Below are 11,762 nucleotides of genomic sequence, written 5' to 3'. Positions count from 1 at the left end.
ACTAATCACCATTCATGACCTTTTTTTTCCCACATTACCTGATCATCATTTCTGACTGTTTCTTCCTGTAATGCTATGTAAACCTTGTCCTCCACATTGTCATCGATTGGGGAATCACTCTGGCCCTGAATGTCTTTATTGGCCAGGTCACTGGTAACAGGTGAATTGCAGAGACAATGGAGTGAGGGGGGGAGGGGGGAGGTTATGCGGTGTAAGGCATTGTCCCTGCTTGGCATCTTGTAAAGGAATAGAGGAAGGTGTCCCGTGTATACATACGAAAAATCATGTGCGAAAATTGAAAATTGTGCAAATTAGGGACCTTGCAATTGCACGACATACCGGTACATTGCCGGGACTGGCAAATGCAAATCGTTGCAACGTACCCATACGTCAACGGGACAGGGCGGGTTAACTAACATCTTCAAGCTGATGGTGCACCATCTCACCAGGGGCTGGGTGTTTATAAGTTCCTAAGCAAAATACTTCCAAATTGATAAACTGGAACAGATGACTCAGCTACTTTGTTCTACAAATGTTGCTCATGAATGAAAGTATTGGAGTGGCCACACACAATTTGCCTCCATGTCACCCTGTCCTATGCCGTCAAGGTGCCTATTCTCCAACTCACACTTTCCTCTCTCATATTCCTCTGTACCCCACACCTCTGTCTCATTATTGGTCTCCCCTACCCCTCTCCCTTCCCCTTCCACCCCACTCACACACACACTACTAAGAAAACAGAACAGATAAATAAATAAATACAGTTACATGCAGCAAACAACACATTGTTTTTAAACTAATTTTTTAAAGTTGTAAAGATAATTTAAGAAACCAAACACTTTAGCATCAACTGGTACTTTAGAGAATTTGAATATGATCTGTAATTCTTGCAGCCCCTCATCTTTAATGAACAGTATATATAGCTTTCATGTGGCTTCCCTTCTCAGTGGCCATTAACAACGATTATCTAGAATATGGAGAGGATGGAGGGTGAAAGACTGACGAAGAGACTGTATGTGAGTGAGGTGGAGGGGGGGAGAGGGAGGGGGAGGCTGAGGATGAGATGGAGGGATGGGGTGGAGAGGAATATGAGAGAGGGGGGTGTGAGTTGGGAGCAGGGCAGTAAAATGGTGGGGGACAGGGTGACGTGGAGGCGATTTATTTATGGCCACCCCGAACGGGATTGAGGCGTCTGGCAATAGATAGATAGATAGATCTAGAATACGATATTGTGTCTTGTGATTGCACAACTGTTGACAGTTCCCATGCATATGCACTGTCTTCTTTATTTACAGGTCCTATGGTGATGCAGAGGGACACCTTAAATGTGATGGCACCAATACAACGTGGCAGTTCTGCTGCCTGTTTATACAAATGCCCTTCAGCTCCTTCCCATTCCCCAATGGAGGATGATGGACTGCAAGAGAAGGGCAGCTTAAACCTGAAGTTAACTAGGTCACATCAAGATGAGCCAGGGACCAAGGTAACAACAACACAAAAGTCCTCTCCTACTTTCCTTATCTGCATACAGTACTGTGTTTCAGTTGCCAGGGACCATGGTAACAACAACACACAAGTCCTCTTCTACTTTCCTCATCTGTATACAGTACTGTGTTTCAGTTCCTCATTCAATCCCCCATGTCTTTTCTAGTCTTCATTCTCCACCTGTATCTTAGAATGTGTTTCCCCTCCTTTGCAGCCCTCTCTACCTCCAAGCCTCCCTTCTCTGTGTACGTGGTGTGGGAGGTCATTTTGGCTTGCGGTTGTTGAGGATGTGAAGGTACTTGCCACGGGTCATCTCCTTGGCCTCCTCCAAACCAAGCTGGTAAGCTACATTTTGAAGTTTCTTCACCTCCTCAATGATCTCCAGTGCTGTCAAGTGCCGGAACTCTGTCATCAACATGGACATGCCATCAGTGCATATGAAAATTTTTATGCATGATTCCAATGTGTCTTTACTAGCAGGTTTATGAGATACAGTAAAAAATCATACATCAATAGAACTTTTTCCAGAAAAAAGAAAGAAAAAGTTGGCATAATCAACTCTCATTTCAACATGCAGTAACTTTAATTATTCTTGTGAAAAAGAGAATATTTTAGTTTCCCAACTGATTCCAAGTGAGCTTTTCTTTTAATAATAATATGCTTAGCTCAGTACAGTTATCACAGCTATCAGTAGTGAATCTTGGTTTCTGTTCATACAGTTTCAAGTGGAATTTGGCATTTAGCAAAGGGTTCTCCATTTAAGGGATTTCGGATTTAAGGGACTCCATATTCTACCTGACAAACGGAAAGGACCATTCAAAAACGATACCGCATGTCTAGGTTAAACACATTAATATGTTTCTTTATACAGTACCCATAAAATAATATTCATAATGATATAAATATGTAAGATAAGTGAAACAATCATTGCATTTCATAATTAGATTGTCTTTATATGTGGTAAAACAATGGACGATTTCAAGTAAGGGACAAGTTGACTCCCCGTTTAGTGCCTTAAATTGAGGTTTAAGTGTATTCATCCTACGTTAGTACAGGGAGGTTTCAGGAAGGGATAAGGTTCTGTATATCAGATGTTCATCCTACAATGTTTTGTGGAAAGTTTCTAGAGAAGGGAAAGAAGTTGTATAATGCCTTCATGGATTTGGAGAATACATATGACACTGTGAATAGACAAGCAATGTGAAAAATATAAAAAATACAGGGAGTGCATGAGATGCTGTTGAATGCCATGAGTATGTAAGAAGGTACTAGGGCTGCAGTGCGTGTGGATGGTGAACTGAGTGAATTTATATATCTGAATGTTGGACTGAACCAGGGATGTGTCATGTGCCCATGGTTGTTCAATTTGTATATGCATGGAGTTATAAGAGATACAAGTAGGGTAGTGGATGTTGGGGTGGTGCCAAAGAGACAGGGCAGTGTTTGCTGTTGTTTGCAGATGATACCGTATTTTAGTGTGAAGACAAAGGGGAACCGCAAGGCTAGGTGAACAAGTTTGGGAGAGTGCGTAATAAACGTAGTCTAAAGGCAAATGTAGGAAAGAAGGAAGTTACAGTCTTTGAGAGAAATGAAGTCACTGAATGCACTGTGAGCCTGGACACTGAGGAAATGGAAAATCTGAGTGCATTTAAGTACTGTACTTGGGAAGTGTGATGAGTATGGATGAAAGTTTGGATGATGAAGTGCTTGAAAGGATACAACAGAGAAGAAAGGTTTCTGGTTCTTTGAAAGCAGCAATAAGAAATAAGGAAGTAAGCATGGAAGTAAAAAAGTTGCTGCACAACATTATAATCCCCATTAACTTATGGAAGTGAAGCCTGGACCTGTTGGAAGGATGCAAGTCAAGAGTGAGAGCAGTGGAAATATCTGGGCAAAGCATGTGGAGTTATATGGAGAGAGACAGACTGACAAATGAGGAAGTGGTGGAGAGTTGTGGTGCTGATGTGATAGTAAGCGTTAAGAGATATATACTGAGGTGATTTGGCCATGTGGAAAGGATGGAGAATGAGACTAACTAAGAGAGTGTATGTGAGTGAGATGGAGGAGGAGAACACAGATGAGATGGAAGGATGGAGTAGAGGAGGCGTAAGTTGAGGGGACAGCAGCAAAATGGCAGGGGACAGGGCAACATGGAAGCAATTTGTTTGTGATCACCCCTTAGGGGATTAGGGCATTTGGCTATAGATACACCAACAGCACCATCTTGCTCACAACTGTGCAGACTCTCTACCAAAAACTTCAGCTGAACCCCTAAAGGTTGGTCTCCATTCTGGAATGTGTTTGATGGGGAAGTCGGTCCCCGTTCCAGAACGTTTAGACATTCTTACATTCTCAGCAAATGCTTTACAATAAATAATCGTAGGGCACTGGAACACCACTCATTTTAAAGTTAAAGAGTTGTACTTTGTGAGGTAAAAAGATTTTTATGATAAGTTTAATAAATCACTTGTTTTTTACAAAAAAAAAAAACCTGCTCCTGACAGTCGATTTTATAAACAATGCCTGACCACAAGGGGTTAAATATGCTATATGGTTCCAATAATTCCACATATCTTGATTCCAATTAATCCACACATCTGTCTCCATAAACAGTAATTTAAAAACACGCATGTAAATGTGTGCACATGTGCATACACAAACACAGAGAGAGACAGAGTGCATGTGTGCATGTGTCAGAGGGAAAAGTTAGTATCAAAATGGCCTTGCTGTCCATACTGAGATAAATTACTTCATATCTGCTTAAGAATGCATATCCAATTCACAATCATGCTAGTGTGTGTACAGTATTACTGAGGTTCCTTTTAAATTGCTCTCTGTGGTGCTATTAACAACATCCATGGGGGGTCTGTTCCACATGGAGCACATGAGGAACAACTCACGGTATAAGAGGCTGTAGTCCTGGTCATCAAGATTAAGTAACTTGGGTGGCTCTGGGGTTGGAGGGGACAATGGTGCAAAATCATACACACCAGGAACTGTGGGAAGAACAGTAAGCAATGACAGACTACAAGTATCGTATGTATTTCATGGCCTAATATACTTAGGCCTAACCAACACAAACCAAAACATTATTGTTAACCTTATCATATCTTAACATAGTACCTACCTTGGCTGAGGCAATAGCTTGTAAAATATACAGTAAGTAAACTTCTACAAATGAATTACAACTTGAAAAATGTACAGAAGTAAGCTCTTGTAAATGAATTATAACTTTTAAAATTTCCCCAAAGATTGCATGACGATCATGACAATGATATTTTCTGAAACAAAAGATGATACTGTAAATATAAAATCCACTCTTCCTGCAGCTACTACTAGAAAAAAAAAAAGGGGGGGGGGAAGAAAAAAGAAAACTATTAGTCCATTTTTCACTGTAAACATAAAATCCACATTTTTCACTGCAACCTAAAAAAAAAAAAAAGGGGAGGGAGGGGAGGGAGCTATAAATCCAGGAGCTATAAATCCAGTTTTTACTGGTATGTAACGAGTTAAGGACACACCCTAGAAAGAGGCTTTAAGCCACTTCTGACACACTCAAGCATTTGAAATGGAGGCAAGAAGAAATAATCCAGATTCATGGAGCTGAGGAGTGGGTGCAATGTCTCATGTCTCGAGTTATAACACTGTATCTCACAAAGCATGATGACCTTCCTAAAAGTTCATCAGTGTCTCATGATCTCATCCACTCCTTAGAATGAGCTCCCCATGGCATAATTCATGCACCTAGTGGCAACTGGGTTTTCGGAAGTCCACAACCAACCACTTGAGGTCAAGCCACTAATGCAGTGTGGAACATCACTGAAACCTTTGGAGGCAGAGAAAGTAACACACTCTCAGGAAGAACGTAGTGCACCAGATGTCTACAAAACTCACTTGCTATGAGTAAGAAATGGGCTTCCAAAGAAGGTATTTTAGTGAACAACATTCTTACTCTGGAGGCACCTAAGGAAGAGTTCCTCAGACGGAATATGGCAGAATACGAGCGAAAAGAGGCCAGGAACACTGAACACCTGGGCATGGACTAACAATTTCTTGTCACCAAAGAAATGATTGAAGCACAATGAATATCAATGTACAAAAGACCCTTGTTATATAATGAACCAGTATGTGATGAACTGCTTAAGCTAAACAATGATGAAAAAGTTGGGGCCTTTTTTTGACAATAATGACCCAATTTATGATAGGGCTGCGTCAAATAAGAACTGACAGCACACTGATCAGTCATAAATCAGTGTCAATTTAACATGGGTAAAATGGGGATACAGTGGGGGTCATGGGCCACATTTCGTAAAATATAAAAAAACATTTCTCTCACTCGCCTGTAGTATGTTGTACATCAGCCCAAGTTGCCACCAAAGGTCTACCTCAAGGCTAGGGGGTCAGCTGGAGGGCCTGTGTGATCACTCCAGGTTGTCAGGGGGAAGAGGTGATGAGTGATGGGAGAGTGAAGTGGTAAGACCAAGAGAAAGCATAGCAGTGTGGAGGTGGGGAACGATGTAATGAGGTGGCAGAAAAATGATGCAACGAGGTGACAGGAGAGTAATGTGGTGAGGTGATGGGAGAATGATGCAGTAAGGCAGTAGGAAAGCGATGAGGCAAGGCAAGAAACGATATGTGCAATGAGACAACAAGGCAGTATAGGGGCAAGCCAGGCAGCAATAATAATAAGGGGCAGGCAAAATGGAGGCAGATGAGGTAGGGTGTAGCATCTGCAACCCACTCGATGGCCTCAGCTCTTCCTCAATGTTGGTACTGGTTGTATGAAGGAAAGAGGTGATGGTGGTGCTGCATTTTTTTTTTTTAGTTGCCATGAACTAGCATTTGCATTCCACTCACTGATGTTCTCAGCTCTTTCTCAGTGCTGGTGCTTGTTGAATGAGGGGAAGAAGGGAGTGATGGTGAGCTGTCATGCTGCCTTTTCCTTAGATGAGCAAGGAGAGTGGCTGAATAAAGATCCTGGTTCCTGCACATGTTGTATTTCAAGATATTAGTCACCTACTTGCACCAAAACAAAGGACAGAATATTAGAAGTTAAGCCAGTTTCAAGTGATGTACGGCATCTTTCAGACACTGGGCCTCAAGTGATGTACAGTAAGCTGCAGTTCAAGCGACAATGTAAAATACCTGGTACACACTCAGATCCACATGCTATTTGCTAAGATCAAACATCACTTAATAAAAAAAATAAAAAAAATCTGAGTAGGCAAAGAATGCTACAATATACAGCATATCAATCCCTGACAACATAAAGCCAAAATATGTTAGTTATAACAAAAACTGTGATACCAGCTCAACATGACTCACTTTGTTCAGGCCAGAGGTCAGGACTGGAGCGATCAAGCTTTTCCAGACTCAGCAGTGACAGTTCTTTGTCTGTAAGCAAGATAAATATAATTCATGAGTTTATTCTTTGTCTGCTTCATCGGATAATGTGATGACAAAGTGATAGTCTTATCTACTGTCAAGTAAAGATTTACAGTACAAGAAATCTACGACATTTCTCACCAGCCAACCCACAACATCCATACGGTACTGGCAGGATATACTTCCTTCATCTTACCCAGCTACCTATCACCATGCAGATGTCCTTGATTTCCACCACCTCACCTATTTCTGCTTGGATGGGGTAAATATCATCATAATGACTGATCCTGGCTGGCCTACAACTTTTTTCACTTGGTAAATTTCCCTCATTGTGTCACACTACCCACCTTTCAGAACATCCCACCCAATTCCTCTTTGTCCATATCACCCAAATTGGAAGTTTTGAATCAATACATCTCAAAATCTTACCAGCTAACAAACAGTTTCATGCCTCACAACTCACCACCATACTATCTACTCCTCTTAACCCAACCTACCCATTTCTGCTCAAGTGGGGTAGATAACAAAAATTACTTACACCCAGTCAACCAAACAATGTTCAGTATTTATCTTCACACTGCATATCTTCTCCGCCATACTGCACAACCCATCACTGTCTCACCCTTTCATCTCCAACAGAAATAACAAAAAAGTACAGCTACAGTACTCTTCAAAGCAATATTAAACTAGTCACTGAAAACACAGTTCATAATTCAATCATGTACTGTAGAGTGCCCCCCCCCCCACAGCAACGCGGTTAATGGATCTGGGCATTTCATTGGGCAAGTGGAAACCACGTAGATGGGACCACTGAAACCCAAATTATAAGGAAAAATGGGTCTGGAAGTATTCCAAATTTTCTCAAAGTCCCCCCTCTGACCTTCTTGAAAAAATTTCACTCCTTGCTAAGTATATTAAACATTAACTGTAGAATACACACAGCATAAGTGGCTGGGGAATGGCTGGGAGAAGGAGGGATGTGAGAAGAGAGGAAGAAATCAGTAGGATGGCAGTTGTGGAAGCAATGAAGAAAGTCAAAATGGGGAAAGCCTCAGGAACTGATGGAGTGTGTAGTGAAATGCTGACACATTTGAAGCAGTACAAACATCTTAACAGATCAGTTTTTCTTCTCCCTGATGGTCTATTATACTTTTCTGATTATTTCTGGGGTGGTAAGTACCTGTTTCATGCAAAATGTTTCCCCATTGTTTTTAGCTATGTTCCACTGTGTTAACTCATTTGATTCATCAGGGTAATGGAGGAAGGGACTGTCCTAACCTATTTAACTAAACCTAACTTCAATAATTCAATCTAACCTAACCTAGCATCAAGTTGGGAAATGAAAACCACCTCTGAGTACGTTAATACAACAACATTCGGTAGCCAAAAGTCCGTGTCACAATATTTAAAGTTTCTGCATCCAAATCTTCTTGAAGGCTATCTTGGGAATAGCGTATCCAACCAACCCGTCAACCTTCTCTCTTACAAGATTTTTACAGAACACACTCTGCACCTACTGCACAACGAACATGAAATTTTCAATGCAAGTTACAGGTCCTTGAAAGCAACTAAATATAATACTTCAGAATTTACCTGGAGCTTGAAAATTCCCTCCGTCCGAGGACGCCATGTTTGTTTATATTGAGAGGGTTCCGCCGTCCGGGACAATTCGCCGTCAAGTCAATTCGCCGTCACAACAATAACATTCCTTCATGACTTTTCGCCGTCAGCATAATTTCCCGTCATTTATTTACATATCACTTTGTTTAGCAAGTATACTAAGCTTTTTTTTTTCTTTTTTTATCGAGGCGAAGATGCATTTGACAGGTTGATGATTGGCTGTATGCGACTGAAATGCGCGCTCCCGCCGCCAAACCCCCAACCCCGCTACGGAGCCGTAGTCCCACCCCCACCCCAGGTGGACACCACAGTGGGCCAGGTGAGCGCGACGCTGGCCCAGAGCGAGACGGGCTCAGGTGCGCCCCGACCTTGTAATTCACCGGGTCGGTCAGGATCACTTGATGGTCTTGATCGTCAGCTTTTACCCTCCCGGAAGGGAGCTGAGAGCTCATATAGTCCGATCTAAGGGCAAGGCTGTGACCTTAACACACGCACACACCCGTCCCCTTGCTCAAGGGGGACAGTAACCACCCACTTCGTCAGTGAAACTTTTTCGCAACCTGAGTGCGGCACGAACTCCCGTCAACCAGTTGGCAAGCGAGAGCGTTACCACTGCACCAGCGAGCGATGTGTCCCTCTTCCCCTGAACCTGCAAAACCACGACGTCGCAGGGATGCGAGACTACTTCTCGGCTGGACTAGCCCTCGTCAGGATCGGGGTGGGACTGCTCCACCGAGGCCCCACCAGGGAAAAGCCTCATTCTACACCACCCAGCAGCCCACCTTAGATGACCTGGCCCCTGACAGTGGTCTCGTGTCTCCTGCGGTAGAGTATGCCTGACAGGACCCCTCCCACACCTGGACGACACTTGTAGCAGCCCAGTCACCAGTAGCCCAACCCGGGTTCTCTGTGTCTCCAAGAGTGTATTAATCTGTACTTTGTATTGTGTTTAGTACTGTTATGCTAGGTGTTTTAGGTCGACTTCTCATTCTAAGAACACCAGCTGTAGAGCTGGGGTCCTCTTTCGAGACCGGAGCTAGAACACACAACGAGAAGAGCAGGACATAAAAACACTGGACAACAACCTTACACGTGTATTATCTCAATTACAACTCCCGGTGTTCAGTATGAATGTAAGTTATACACAATACACTGTTCAGTATCAAATGCGCTAGGCAGACTAGAGGGCTCTGACTGGACTGTGTTGTATCAGTATCACGCAGGATACTATCCAGTCGTAACGGCATTAGACAGACACTGTACACAATGTGGATGTCTCACACAGTATGTCATTTAGTCTCAAGTACACAATATGAATATAAGTATCACGCCATATATTATGCAGTGGTAGGGGCACTAGCTGGACACAGTAAACAATATAAATATGAAAGACACACAGCATACTTCCCAGTCACCAGAGCACTAGTTAGGCACCATATACAACATGAGTACTAATATCACGCTATACACTAGTCAGTCACTGTTACACTGGGCAGGCATGAGGGCTCTGATGGGGCTGCAGGAGTCAGGTGGCCCCCAGGTGTTGGCTATGTGTTGGAGGGATCCCATCCGGTATCCATTCTCGTAAGGGCCATGGGACGGCCCTCAAGGGTGATGTCATCTTCTGTGGGCTGCTGCTGGGCATGGTGAGAGGCCTTCCACTCGTGGGGACTTGCTGAGTGGCTTGGTCCACGGGGCTCAGGCCAAACAGAGCAAGTAGGCACACTTGCCAGCACCCACCCTGGGGAGGAGGTCGCCATCATCTAGGGCTGGGGAGGTTGCACCCTGAGGTTACAGGGGTGCCTCAGGGAGTCCGGCATCTGCGGTCTCCCTCCCATCAGGCTGCCGTCAGGGCTGGGCTGCGGCATCACTGAATTAGTAGCAACAGAGCATCACAACACCCCCAGGAGGCGACAGTGGAAGGGTAAGTAGGGCACGCACGACGTCCATGCAATATGGACGTATGTCCCATACAGCCATGCTCCCGTATTCTACAGAATGCACCCGGCTCGAACATCTCAGTCTGGGTATATTACCTTTCAACCAACCCAGCCTTCATCAGGATTGGGGTGGAGCTAATAAAATAGCTCCAGACAGCACCCCAGTGACAGCCAGTAGCTGCACACTAAAAGCAACAGCCTATAGTCGTGCCCCACCAACGACCTGTAGCTGTGCAGCCGTGACGGCTGGTAGCCACACCTTTAAGAGACGGCCTGCAGTCACTCATAGTGCTGCCTATGCACACCCTGCAGAACCCATGATGTCCGGTTGCCACACGTGGGGAGAGAACAGTATGCCCTCTCACCTTTTGCAGTTGTCTCGAGGGGCACGACACCAGTGACAGCCTGCAGCCACACCAGTAGACAGGGGACGGCCTGTAGCCGCCCTTCGCCTACATGTCGCCCCTCATACGGGACTTCAGCGACGGCCGGTAGCCCCTCCCGTAGAGAGGTGACAGCCGGTAGCTGCACTTCATCTGCAGTCCCGATGGAAGTCGGGCCCCGGTGATTGCCTATTGCTGCACCAACAGGAAAGGGATGGCCTGTAGCTGCCCTCCTTCCATTGCCCAATGGACCTCTGCGACGGCTGGTAGCCGTGCCAGGGAGGGATGCCTTAAAAGCCCCTCGTCCCCAGTGACTTCACAACCTGAGGGAGACTCCTGCCTGAGCCACCCCACGGGTGGCAGAGTAAGTCCCACCCTTGACTCGCCAGACCGAGGCAGCCTCCAGGAGGAGAACCTTCCAACAGAGGACTGGTGGAGAGGACCCGTCCTGACCCCGGGGCTGCACTCCATCCAGCCGGCGCCAGAGACCAGTACCAGTTGGACTCCTGCTGCCAGCAACGCCACAGCCCTACCCTGACGGCGAAGCAGTAGGAGCAAGACCGCAGCAGACGGGCTCTCCACAGCGCCACTGGTACCCTGGGGCACGATCTCTCCAGTCCAGAGGAGGAGCGACACCCTTTCCACACCGGGCGCCTGCAGGAGTGCCTTCAGAGAATATTTGGTCTCAGTCCCAAGAACCAAACCCCAGTACCAAGCCCCTCCACTGTGGGGTCCTTCATCACGCCTGACCATAGCCTGTTCCAGAGGATGATGCCCCCACAAGTAGTCCCATGGCCCCTCGATGAGAGGACACCTGAGGGGACGCAGTCGACACTGGGCCGCTGCCTGTGAGCCGCCGGCTCCCTCCCCTTGGTTGGCCCGCTCCCATGCCCCACATCCCCATCCCCATAGTGACTGTGAGTTCTCTGCCCGCGAGGTGAAAGTGAAA

General features: G+C 45.3%; 1 protein-coding gene across 1 annotated transcript; it reads right to left on the bottom strand.

The window, feature by feature from the left end:
* Nucleotides 1-719: 719 nt before the first annotated feature.
* On the bottom strand, nucleotides 720-8,500 carry lin-52 (DREAM core complex component lin-52). Its single transcript, XM_080279305.1, has 4 exons — nucleotides 8,464-8,500; nucleotides 6,811-6,879; nucleotides 4,386-4,481; nucleotides 720-1,890 (listed from the first exon to the last, which is right to left on the bottom strand). Exons 1-4 carry the CDS (start codon nucleotides 8,498-8,500, stop codon nucleotides 1,748-1,750), a joined length of 345 nt encoding a protein of 114 aa, XP_080135431.1. The 3' UTR covers nucleotides 720-1,747.
* Between the last annotated feature and the right edge of the window lie 3,262 nt (nucleotides 8,501-11,762).

The sequence above is a fragment of the Coenobita brevimanus genome, chromosome 78, assembly GCF_032717465.1.
Source record: "Coenobita brevimanus isolate Jiangsu-jjx chromosome 78, ASM3271746v2, whole genome shotgun sequence".
NCBI lineage: Eukaryota > Metazoa > Arthropoda > Malacostraca > Decapoda > Coenobitidae > Coenobita > Coenobita brevimanus.
The sequence above is the reverse complement of the archived record's forward strand: the minus strand, read 5'-3'. Positions and strand labels throughout refer to the sequence as shown.

Bases quoted from the DNA above. Each gene is read 5' to 3' on its own strand.
- lin-52 (XM_080279305.1), bottom strand. From the start codon at position 8,500: ATGGCGTCCTCGGACGGAGGGAATTTTCAAGCTCCAG. The intron at 4,482-6,810 runs GTGAGTCATGTT...TTCTTCCCACAG, and splicing joins TGACCTCTGGCCTGAACAAA to TTCCTGGTGTGTATGATTTT. The intron at 1,891-4,385 runs GTGAGTTGTTCC...TGTTGATGACAG, and splicing joins GGACTACAGCCTCTTATACC to AGTTCCGGCACTTGACAGCA.